General features: G+C 42.0%; 1 protein-coding gene across 1 annotated transcript in view; it reads right to left on the reverse strand.

The window, feature by feature from the left end:
* The window catches only part of COL6A5 (collagen type VI alpha 5 chain), a 154,968-nt gene that overhangs the window by 82,172 nt on the left and 60,516 nt on the right, over window positions 1-12,280 (reverse strand). Inside the window, 3 exon segments of the mRNA XM_060011480.1 lie at window positions 657-1,232; window positions 3,856-4,431; window positions 6,504-7,058. Of these exon segments, the coding sequence (XP_059867463.1) occupies window positions 657-1,232; window positions 3,856-4,431; window positions 6,504-7,058 (1,707 nt within the window).

The following is a 12,280-nucleotide window of genomic DNA, read 5'->3' on the forward strand; positions in this document are numbered from 1 at the left end:
GGACTTTGTAGCCATCAGCATTGGTGAACTCTGGAAATTAAATGATCATTAATTAATGATCATTAATGATCATAAATTAAATTAATGATCATTAATTAATTAAATGATCATAAATTAAATTAAAAGATTCAAATCTTTACTATGTTATGATTATATGAATGCCATCATTAAAAGAAGAAAATGTACAGATGTGTGCTGACACATCTGACACAGATGGACAACACACACACACACACACACACACGCACACTGAATCCCTTACAAGATGGTTTAACAAAGTTAAAATAGGAAAATGTCCAGTCAGCAAATGTTTATTTTACTTACTTCCTGTGGGATGCAGGGCATTTCTCTAGGACTTCCAGAAGCAGAGAGGGTAGAAATAGGAGGCTGAGTTCCAGGTGTTAGAGGAGCATAACCACTGGATTACATTGGGGGGCAGGGCTGACCAGGGGACACAACCCAGGGCCTCCTCCAGCCTCTGCACCCTTTCCCCTGTCTCTGAGGGAGGCTGACCGATCTCAATTTCTGGAAACAGAGGAGATGTCTATTCTCACCGCACACGTGTTCTACTGGACTCACCCACAGACACCTTGGGAAATGGACAACTGGGAAGCTGCAATCAAATAATAACAAAGAAAGAGCAAAGGCGCACTCACTGGTTTTCCCGCAGCTCTGGCAGATTTCACGGACCATTCTTTTTTTCACATCCACATTCTTTAGTTTATCAAAGTCTTTAAAAGTGATGATTTTTTCAGAATTGCCTGTTATCGACAAGAGCTCTTCCTTATAAACATTTCCTATGCCCAAAGCCAGAATGCAAATGCCTTCTTCTCTCAGGGTCTTCACTGCCTCTGTCACATCATAGCGGGGACCCCCAGATGTGATAACCACCAAAGTCTGAGGGACACCAGCCTTCCTTCTCCCACCAGCAGATTGCTCAAACATAACGCTCACTTGTTTCAGTGCCAAGTCCATTCGCGGAAGCCCGTTGCTCTTCGTCATAGTTTGAATTCGAGACTTCCACTGGGTTTTAGTCAGAGAGTTTTGCAACTCAATAATTTCTTGGTAGCGGCTCCCAAATTGTGCTATCCCAATTTTCATCCTTTGAGACTGAATGTCAAAATTATCAATTAAGTCTGACAAGAAAGTTGTCATGGTAACAAAGTCTGAATCAGATACCATGTCAGAGCCATCACAAAAGAAAATCACATCGGCTTCTTGAATGTTACAGACTGCAGTTGAAAAAATAAATCAGTTACTGTCCTTGTGAGTCATTCTAAATTTTCCCTTTGCTCAAATATTTAAATTGCTTTACTAAATCCTCACATTCATGGCAAATTGAGATAAGGTAACAGATGAGAGAACCACGATTGGCCCTCAAAGAGAAGAAAAAGTAGTGGGGAGGAGAAAGCTAATAGATTTTGTTTCAAATTTTAATTATTTACATGATTCATTTGAAAGGACACTGAACACTACTCTGAGAAAGAAAGTAAGACATTTGACTAGGTTGAATATATTCATTAAAAGGTCATTACGAAGGCTTGAAATCTCTTCAACATACCCATACTGGAATGTTCACCCAAGCCAAGTACCACTGTACTATTATTAGTAATTCTGTTATTATTAATGTTACCATTTTACATCTGTGTTGAAAGTTATCATTTAAAAAACCTGTTTAGCATATAATAATGGTTAATATTCATGACCACCTTGTGAGTAATTATTCTGTTTGTTAGGTAGAGAAATGGAATTCAGAGGTTAAGTAAGTTGCCTCAGAATACGCAATTACTATGCAGAGGAGCTGGTACCTAGGTCCCTTTTATCCTTAAATCCAGCACTTTTTTATATTACAAATTGTTTTAATAATATCATAACCCAAATATTAAAATTTCATGGACAAGTGTTAATAAACAGGGTACAGGGTCATCTCCCTGAAGTCCAGTGTGAAATGGTCCATAACGAAGGGATGATGCTCGGTTCCCTTCAAATGCAAAGGCTGGGATGGGGCAGCACTAAAGTGATCACTGAAGGTAACTGAGACGACGAAGCATGCATCACTGACTTCTACTGCCTGTTCTTCTTTCCCCCCTTTCTTTCACAGCTGTGCCTCCCTAATAAACTTCTTGCATCCCAAACTCCATCTCAGCATCTACCTCCAAAAAGACAGGTGTGGGAGATGAGAAGAAAGCAGGCCCCATATTCCTAGGAAAAGACTGTAGTCCTAGTAATGTACTAGATTTGGTGAGGACCCAGTGATAAACAAAAGCCCAAGCCTGCCCAAGGAGTTCGTAGTCTTGTGATGGGTACAGATAATGAAACAGCAAGTATGAGTTAAGTGCTACCACCAGGAGAAATAGAAGGTGCAGGAGTTGAGGGACACGGTGGGGACACTGCTGGGTGCTGGGTCAGGAAACTGACAAACAAAGGCTGGATGTGACAGACAAGCTAGGTGCAGCCAAGGGAAGTGGCAGGCTTGTGGTGGGTGGAATGATGCGTGCAAAGAGGGAGGAATTTCAGGATGATGGGAAAGGCTATGAAATGGGGGGCAAGAGATGAGGTGGGAGATGTCAGCAGAGGCTAAGTGGATCTCAGAAGTTTAGAAACTGTAACCTGTGAGCAGATCAGTGATACAGCCCAGTGTGTATCAGAAAGATCACTCCGTGTTAAGGATGGTCTGGAAGGCAACAGAACAGATGGCAAGGGTGGGAGTCTAGGGAAGGACCAGACAGGTGCAAGAATTGAGCTGGCCCCACTCCCTTGGGAAAAGTCATGTTTTCTTAAATACCATTATTCAGTATCTGAAACCAAGAAGCTGAATTTATTGCTTACTTAAGTAAAGTAGAGCTGTGGAGGTCAGAAGTAGTTTCACCCAGCCTAGCAAATGCTGGTCCGACACAGGATATGGGGGGAGGTTTTGTTTGGGGTTGGACTATTTCATAGAGATGAGAGTGAGTTAACGTCAGTCATAGAAACATGATTTGTGTTGGATACAAAAGTAGGTTTCAAACTGGTAGAGAGGAAGGAAGGGAGGAGGAAAGGAAAAAGAGAAGGAAGTCAGAGAAGGGAGGGAAGAGGAAAGAAGAAAGGAAGTTAGCTGGTTGACTGATGCATCTGCCATGTCGGGCGGCCTGGGCTAATATCTGGCCAGGATTCCAGCCTTCCAAGGAGGCACAGAGATCTCCTAGATGACTTGTCAATATCTGCTGCTTTGAGGTCAGGTGGCAAACCCTTTCCGCCCTCAGATGTGATGCCTCCAGCCCCTCCTGCCCTGGGGTATCCCATGGATAAGCTTTGACCCCTTCCCTCCTGGTTCCTAGCAGCCAGTCTCTATTACCCCATTCCTGGCCTTTATCCAGAAAAGTTCACTATACCACTTGGACTTCCAATGGCCCTACAGGATGTTGACAATCCCATTTAGAGGCCCATGGAACTTTGAAGACAAAAGTCTATCTGTTTAAACCATGAAACTCTCCACTTGAGTTTGACCTGAAACTGATACCGAGTAGTTGCACTTGGGGCCATTAAGCAAACAGGCAGCACAGGCAGCCGTGAAATGAGGAAAGGTGAATATTACCCTAAGAAGAGTCCTTTCTGCCAAGAAAAAGGAAACAGGGAGGCCAGATAGCAAGGACTGCTTCTGAAACCTTCTTGTATAATGTCTTCAATATGGTGACAAAGGACCTTTAGACTCTTGCTTAATCAATAATGCATTTCTTTCAGAGATGAGAAAACTGGTAGCCTGAGCAGAGAAATGTTCATCCTGTGACACCCAGGTAATGGGAAGCCAAGTTATCATATATTTTTTGTGTAAACTTGTATTGCTATCCCTGTAGAAACTTTAACAGCCCAACTTACCCTCTTGTGCATTGGTACACATACTATCTTGCAGAGGCAGGTAAATATCTTTCAGTTTGTTGAAATTACTGATGTGGATAGTATAGTTTTTATTCCCCGCCATAGTCTCCAGTTCTTCTTGGTCGGCCTTTCCTACACCCACTGCATAGATGATGATGCCTTTGGCTCTTAATTTTGAAGCCGCGTCACTGAGCTGATCTCGGTCATGGGATACCCCATCTGTGATGATGATCAGCATCTGCTTCACGTTTTGCTTGAGACGGCTGCCATGTTCCTCCATGAACAGGTTGTTTGCATGCTGCAGAGCCCTGGCAGTGAAGGTATTCCCTTTCGTATCCCTGGGCCTCCTCAGATGCTCGATGATGGCTGCTCTGTTTGAGTACGTATTGAGGTAGAAGAGAACCTCAGGATGATCTGAGTATCTGAGCGCTCCAAACTGAACTCTGTCCGGGCCAACATCCGATTTCTTCACCAAATGGATAATGACATTGATCATGCTTTCTTGGTCTTGGGGCAGGATGCTGCCTGAATGGTCCAGCACAAACACAACGTCTAACTGTCTAATCCTTTTACAATCTGAAAGGAGAAGAGAGTAGGCATCACAAACTTCCTGCAGTGTGTTCTGCACAGACAGACTAGAAGGGAAGCAAACTACGTTTGCCACGTCCCTCCCACCTGCCAGATACTGCAGTTCACTTAGTTACTGTTGCCATTTTAAAGAGAAAGAAGCTGAGGGCTTAGAGATGTAGAACTTGCCCACATCATGATTCCAAGGACACTGGCACCCTTATCTATGTAACTCTGTGATCAGATTGGTGCTCTTCACGCCTCCCGACTCTATTCTGCTAAATTTCATCAGGTCATGCAACACCTTTTGCTAAGCAGGCTTTCAACTGGAAGGGAATGTCAGAAGGTAATTCAATGTAGTTCAGTGGTGAGACATGACCAATGTTTGCCAGACTGGCCTGTAGTTTTGAAAGGGTCAGGGGCTCAGTGGATAAACTAGGAGTTTCATCCTGCTCCTTCAGACTCCAGCTGTCTCCTCATCTTCTAGTAGATAAACTTTCCCGTGTGCACCATGCCTCTTTGAATTTACATGTATTCCTTCCCCTGACTTCTCAAATTGGAACCCAGAAAAGCCCATGTAGGGGGAGAGCTAAGTCTCCTGTCACCTCACCCCAGCCCCAAGCCCTCTTCCACATTAGAAGCCAAGCAACCACTCTGGCTCAGTCTCCAAAGTGTGAGCTTGTTTCCACTCTTTTCCTTCCCTAAGTAACTTAAGCACATGTTTCCTAAAGGTTCACCCTCCACCTGCCTATCTTACCTCCAATCCTTATTTCTGGCAATGAACCCTCAAAATTTCAAGTCTCATCCACTGTGGATGAGCCCAGGCTACATCAGAAAAACAACCCAGTGTGATTTGGTGACTAGTCATAACTTGATAAATATTTATGAATTGATCTAATGTATAAATCAGCTAAAAGTTCACCTCATGCTATAGAGAAGGTCTCCACAAACATTACATTTCTCAAAATGAAGAAAGGCCGGAAAGAGCCCTTTGGATTTCAAAGGTGGGGCCGTGGCTTTAAGGTAAGCCTTTCTTAGAATGTGTCTACAATCCCAAGGGTTTGGGAATCACTGCCACTCTTGGAGAAAGAAAAAAAATTCCAGTTAAGCTGTTCCAAGAGAAATCTTAGAGCTACTGCCTAAAGCTCAGAGTTTACACTAGGACACCTTATTTGTTAACTTTCTGAAATTTTGAAACACATAATCCTGAAGAACGAAGTCCAGAGGAGGCCTCTGTTGCCAGAGGAACAATATACAGTTACTAATGCTTTGGTTTGTTCCCTTAGTTGTATCCAAAACACAGATAACAACAGCACATGGTAGATTTAAAAGCACAGGTGCTGTTAACCTTACATGTGGATTTATAGCAAGTTCTTACTCGAGTCATTAAAATTGATGGGCTCAAACGGAAGGTTGTTCAATTCAATTTGAAAAGGATTACAGTTTGTCAGATAAAAGTGATGACCCCAAGCAATTGTTTTAAAAAGAAGTAGCAAATTAAAATTTTACAAAGGGATAGACACACAAACAGCTGATGCATGATACTTAGCTGATAGAGGGTAAGAGAATAATGTGAAGTAATGAAAATATACACTATAACTTTAAAATACAGAGGGTTTTTGTTAGGGGGATACTGTGCTTAGGATATTGGTTTTAATTTAACTAAGAGGAAGATGAATTTGTATTTCTATTTACTGCTTAACAATGGTTATAGGTAGCCAAGAAACAATTTGGGGAATCATTTGGGATTAAAAATTGGCTCTGGAAAATCTAGTATGCAGGTATTAAAGAGTTGGGAATTTAATGTAAAATTCTGAGACCTTCTTAGAATATATTTAAAGTCATCAAAATCAGAGTACATTTTGCCAAATTAGCTGACAAAACTGTTATTCTAGAATATATCTTGGTATTTTGTATATATGTTCCTGAGGTCATGGGTATATTAACATAGCATAGATAAGATCAAAATTTAATATCAAAGTCCAGTTGGAGGCCAAGCCCAGTGTCCAAGTCACTGTTCACCCCACTATAAAGTCAACAGCTCACACCCTTGAGTCCTGAAGGATAACAGGGTCACTTACCATGAAGAGCACACACGTGGAAGATGAGTTTACTCTCTATTGTCTTTAGATCATCGAAGTTCTCAACTTGGAAGACCAGGCTGCCGTCCCCACTGATCTCCTCCAGCTGAGATCTATTGGCCCCATACACCCCCACAGAGAAGATGACCACACCTTTGTCCCGAAGAGCTTTTGCAGGGTCTATCACATCATCTTGGGCTTCTCCATCAGTGATGAGGATGAGAAACTTTTTGACCATTGAACGGCCCCCCTTGGGCTCAGTGAAGTATGGATCCACAAAGGTTAGTGCACTTCCAGTCAAAGTGTTTTTGTTGATGGGAGACATTCTGTTTATTGCATCAGAAATTTCTTTTTGTGTATAGTATTTATCAAGATGGAATTCTTCCCTATTATGATCACTGAATTGAATGACACCAACTCGGGTTTTGTCTGGGCCAATCTGAACCTTAGCTAACAGGTTTTTCATGAAGGTTTTCATTTTCCCAAAATTTTCATATCCTATACTGCCAGAACCATCCACCAGAAACATGATATCGACCTTCATGTATTCACATCCTGCATGTAATCAAAAAGACCAGAAATAAACCAGGTTGGAATTGTCCTCAGAATGTATAAAAGACAGTAAAGCAGAAATAAATCCTTTAATCAGAAAATATCTAAAATTAACTCAAGCAACTTCCATTGCATTTGAAAATTTTATCTGCTTCTTTTGTAGAAGCCTGCTGACTAGAACCCTAAATCAGAAATTCATTGAAGATTACCTAAGAAGTTTTAGAGAAGAAATACAACTTCAAAAGTATATATTTATTCACTCACTTATGCATATATGCATTATGCATTTATTCATTCATAATTCTTGAAGTTTATGAAACAGAAAGCATCAGGCCATACATTAAGGATGCAATGGTGATCAAAAAAGGACAGAGAAAAGTAAGCAATTTTTGTCACTAATATGACTAATATTCCAGGGTTTTATGTATATTCTTGAAACACAAATTTCCAGGTAATCCTTATATAGCATTATTTTCTGGGATAATTTAAAGCGATTTGAGGGGGGACCTTCAAGATGGCAGAGGAGTAAGATGTGGAGATCACCTTCCTCTCCACAAATACATCAAAAATATATCTACATGTAGAACAACTCCTATTGAATGCTGACAAAAGAAAAAAACAGAGACAAAAGAATAGGGACGGGACCTGCACCTCTGGGAGGGAGCTGTGAAGGAGGAAAAGTTTCCACACGCTAGGAAGCCCCTTCACTGGCAGAGACGGGGGGTAGAAGGGGGAAGCTTTGGAGCCATGGAGGAGAGTGCAGCAACAGGGGTGCAGAGGACAAAGAGGAGAGATCCCCTCAAAGAGGATCAGTGCTGACCAGCACTCACCAGCCTGAGAGGGCTGTCTGCTGACCCACCGGGATGGGTGGGGGCTGAGAGCTGAGGTTTCAGCTTCGGAGGTCAGATCCCAGGGAGAGGACTGGGGTTAGCTGCCTGAACACAGCCTGAAGGGGGCTAGTGTGCCACAGTTAGCCAGGAGGGAGTCTGGGAAAAAGTCTGGACCTGCCTAACAGGCAAGAGATAATTGTTTTGGGGTGCACGAGGAGAGGGGATTCCTTCCCTGTCTGCCCACAGAAGGCAGAGCACCACCTAAATGAGCTCCAGAGATGGGTGCGAGCTGTAGATATCAGCTCGGACCACAGAGATGGGCATAAAATGCTAATGCTGCTGCTGCAGCCACCAAGAATCCTGTGTGCAAGCACAGGTCACTATCCACACCCCCCCAGGAGCCTGTGCAGCCTACCACTGCCAGGGTCCCATGACCCAGGGACAACTTCCCTGGGAGAACACATGGTGCACCTCAGGCTGTTTCAATATCATGGCAGCCTCTGCCACTGCAGCCTCGCCCTGCGTTCCAATTATAACTACCGTACCGCCCCCTACCCCCAGCCTGAATCAGCCAGAGACATATAATCAGCTGCTGCTTTAACCCTGTCCTGTCTGGGTGGGAACAGATTCCTGAGGGTGACCTACATGTAGAGGCGGGGCCAAAACCAAAGCTGAACCCCAGGAGCTGTGCAAACAAAGAAGACAAAGGGAAATCTGTCCATTCAGCATCAGGAGCAGTGGATTAAATCCCCACAATCAACTTAATGTACCCTGCATCTGTGGAATATCTGAACAGACAATGAATCATCCCAAAAATGAGGCAGTGGACTTTGGGAGCAAATGTAGACTTGGGTTTGCTGTCTGCAACTGACTGGTTTCTGATTTTTATGTTTATCTTATTATAGTCTTCAGCACTTGTTATCATCGGTAGATTGGTTTATTGGTTTTATTTCTCTCTTCTTTTTATTATTTTTTTTATTTGAATAATTTTTAAAATTATTTAAAAAAAATTTTTCTTTTACTTTTTCTCCCTTTTCTTCTGAGCCATGTGGCTTACAAGATCTTGGTGCTCCCGCCTGGTGTCAGGCATGGACCACTGTGGCGGGAGAGTTGAGTGCAGGACATTGGACGACCAGAGGCCTCCAGGCCCCACATGATATCAATATGCGAGAGCTCTCCCAGATATCGCCATCTCAATGGTAAGACCCAGTTCCATCCAATGGTCAGCAAGCTCCAGTGCTCGATGCCCTGTGCCAAACAACTAGCAAGACAGGAAAACAACTCCACCCATTAGCAGAGAGTCTGCCTAAAATCATACTAAGTTCACAGACACCCCAAAACACACCACTGCATGCAGCCATGACCACCAGAAAGACAGGATCCAGCCCCACCCACCAGAAGACTGGCACCAGTCCCCTCCACCAGGGAGCCTACACAAGCCACTGAACCAACCTCACCCACTGGGGACAGACACCAAAAACAATGGGAACTATGAACCTGCAGCTTGTGAAAAGGAGACCCCAAACACAGTAAGTTAGACAAAATGAGAAGACAGACAAATATGCAGCAGATGAAGGAGCAAGGTAAAAACCCACCAGACCTAACAAATGAAGAGGAAATAGGCAGTCTACCTGAAAAAGAATTCAGAGTGATGATGGTAAAGACGATCCAACATCTTAGAATTACAAGGGAGAAAATACAAGAAACATTTAAGAAGGACCTAGAAGAACTAAAGAGCAAACAAACAATGATGAATAATATAATAAATGAAAGTAAAAATTCTCTACAAGGAACCAAGAGCAGAATAACTGAGGCAGAAGAATGGATAAGTGACCTGGAAGATAAAATAGTGGAAATAACTACTACAGAGCAGAATAAAGTAAAAAGAATGAAAAGAATTGAGGACAGTCTCAGAGATCTCTGGGACAACATTAAATGTACTAACATTTGAATTACAGTGGTCTCAGAAGAAGAGGAGGAAAAGAAAGGGTCTGAGAAGATAACTTGAAGAGATTATACTTGAAAACTTCACTAATATGGGAGGCTTCCCTGGTGGTGCAGTGGTTGAGAGTCCACCTGCCGATGCAGGGGGCATGGGTTCGTGCCCCGGTCTGGGAAGATCCCACATGCTGTGAACCGACTAGGCCCATGAGCCATGGCCACTGAGCCTGCGTGTCCAGAGCCTGTGCTGCACAACGGGACAGGCCACAACAGTGAGAGGCCCGCGTACCGCAAAAAAAAAAAAAAAAAAAAAAACTTCACTAATATGGAAAAGGAAATAGTCAATCAAGTTCAGGAAGCAGAAAGAGTCCCATACAGGATAAATCCAAGGAGAAACATGCCAAGACACATATTAAGCAAGCTATCAAAAATTAAATACAAAGAAAAAATATTAAAAGCAGCAAGGGAAAAGCAACAAATAACATACAAGGGAATCCCCATAAGGTTAACAGCTAATCTTTCAGCAGAAACTCTGCAAGCCAGAAGGGAGTAGCAGGACATATTTAAAGTGATGAGAACAAAAACTACAACCAAGATTGCTCTACCCAGCAAGGATCTCATTCAGATTCGAATGGAGAAAATAAAACCTTTAGAGACAAGCAAAAGTTAAGAGAATTCAGTACCACCAAACCCTCTTGCACTGTTGGTGGGAATGTAAATTGATACAGCCACTATGGAGAACAGTATGGAGGTTCCTTCAAAAACTAAAAATAGAACTACCATACGACCCAGCAATCCCACTACAGGGCATATACCCTGAGCAAACCATAATCCAAAAACAGTCATATACCACAGTGTTCATTGCAGCTCTATTTACAATAGTCAGGACATGGAAGCAACCTAAGTGTCCATCAACAGATGAATGGATAAAGAAGATATGGCACATATATACAATGGAATATTACTCAGCCATAAAAAGAAACAAAATTGAGTTATTTGTAGTGTGGTGGATGGACCTAGAGTCTGTCATACAGAATGAAGTAAGTCAGAAAGAGAAAAACAAATACCGTATGCTGGCACATATATATGGAATCTAAAAAAAAAAAAAGTTTCTGACTAACCTAGGGGCAGGACAGGAATAAACATGCAGACGTTTAGAATGGACTTGAGGATGCTGGGAGGGGGAAGGGTAAGCTGGGAAGAAGTGAAAGAGTAGCATTGACATATATATATTACCAAATGTAAAATAGATAGTTAATGGGAATTAGCTGTCTAGCACGGGGAGATCAGCTCAGTGCTTTCTGACCAGTTGAAGGGGTGGGATAAGGAGTGTGGGAGGGAGATACAAGAGGGAGGGGATATGGGTATATGTATATATATAGCTGATTCACTTTGTTATACAGCAGAAACTAACCCAACATTGTAAAGCAATTATACTCCAATAAAGATGTTAAAAAAATAAAGTGATTTGATAAACTCTACAAATCAATATTAGAAATTTAGGTGAAAAGTTTTTACTAGAGATAATAAGTACATTAGTAAGCACATATCCATTCAACATGGACTGTTCCTTTATTTATACATAAAATTTGTAGATACCCTACTGACTGGAAGTGGACATTTATATGCATATATATGTATCTGTACATATATACACGCATAGAAGACCAATTTCTGTAAGCCATAAAAAAGTGTTATTAATTCATGGTGCAGGAGTTGTGTGTGTATATATATACATATATATGTACCATAGTATATATTTATATCACATATTCTATATATAGTGTAAATATATTTTCTTTAGCATGTATCTCCTTAGTCTTAACGCTTTTGTCTATCTGTTATCACTGCCATTCTTTTACCAGCCCCTCCCTCAATACTCACAGAATCTATCCCATAGTATTTGAAAATGTATCATCATTTTCAAATGATGATACATTTGAAAACGATGATACAGTATCAGCCATAGAAGAATTAAAAGATGCTATCTGTTTTCTAATAACTTGTATAAGGCTCACCAGAGGGTATTAAAACCATCATTTGAGATCCATGCTGCCCTGGAGCCATTTTGAAAGTTGTAAATAGGGAAGTTCCTGAAGACGTCTGTGGCCTTGGCAAAGCCCCAGCTCTGCGAAGTGTGGAAGGTTCTCTTCCATGAACACATGTCAAAAGAGGAGACTTTTACCTGTGGTTCAGTATTCATAGGATCTACCTCCTCATCTCAATTTGTCATGGAAGCCACTCTGGCCCTCTACCATCTCCCACTCTTCCACGTCAATAAAAGAGTTTCAACTAGGCAGATGGTTGCCTAGGTAAAGACTATATTTGCCAGGCTTTGTTGAAGCTAGATGTGGCCCTGTGACTAAGTTCTTGCTAGTAGATATTAGCAGGACTGATTTGGCCACTTCTGGGACTTAACAATAAAACAATTGAGCATGGTGGGCTCCCCTGGCC

This window comes from Delphinus delphis, chromosome 4 (assembly GCF_949987515.2).
Source record: "Delphinus delphis chromosome 4, mDelDel1.2, whole genome shotgun sequence".
NCBI lineage: Eukaryota > Metazoa > Chordata > Mammalia > Artiodactyla > Delphinidae > Delphinus > Delphinus delphis.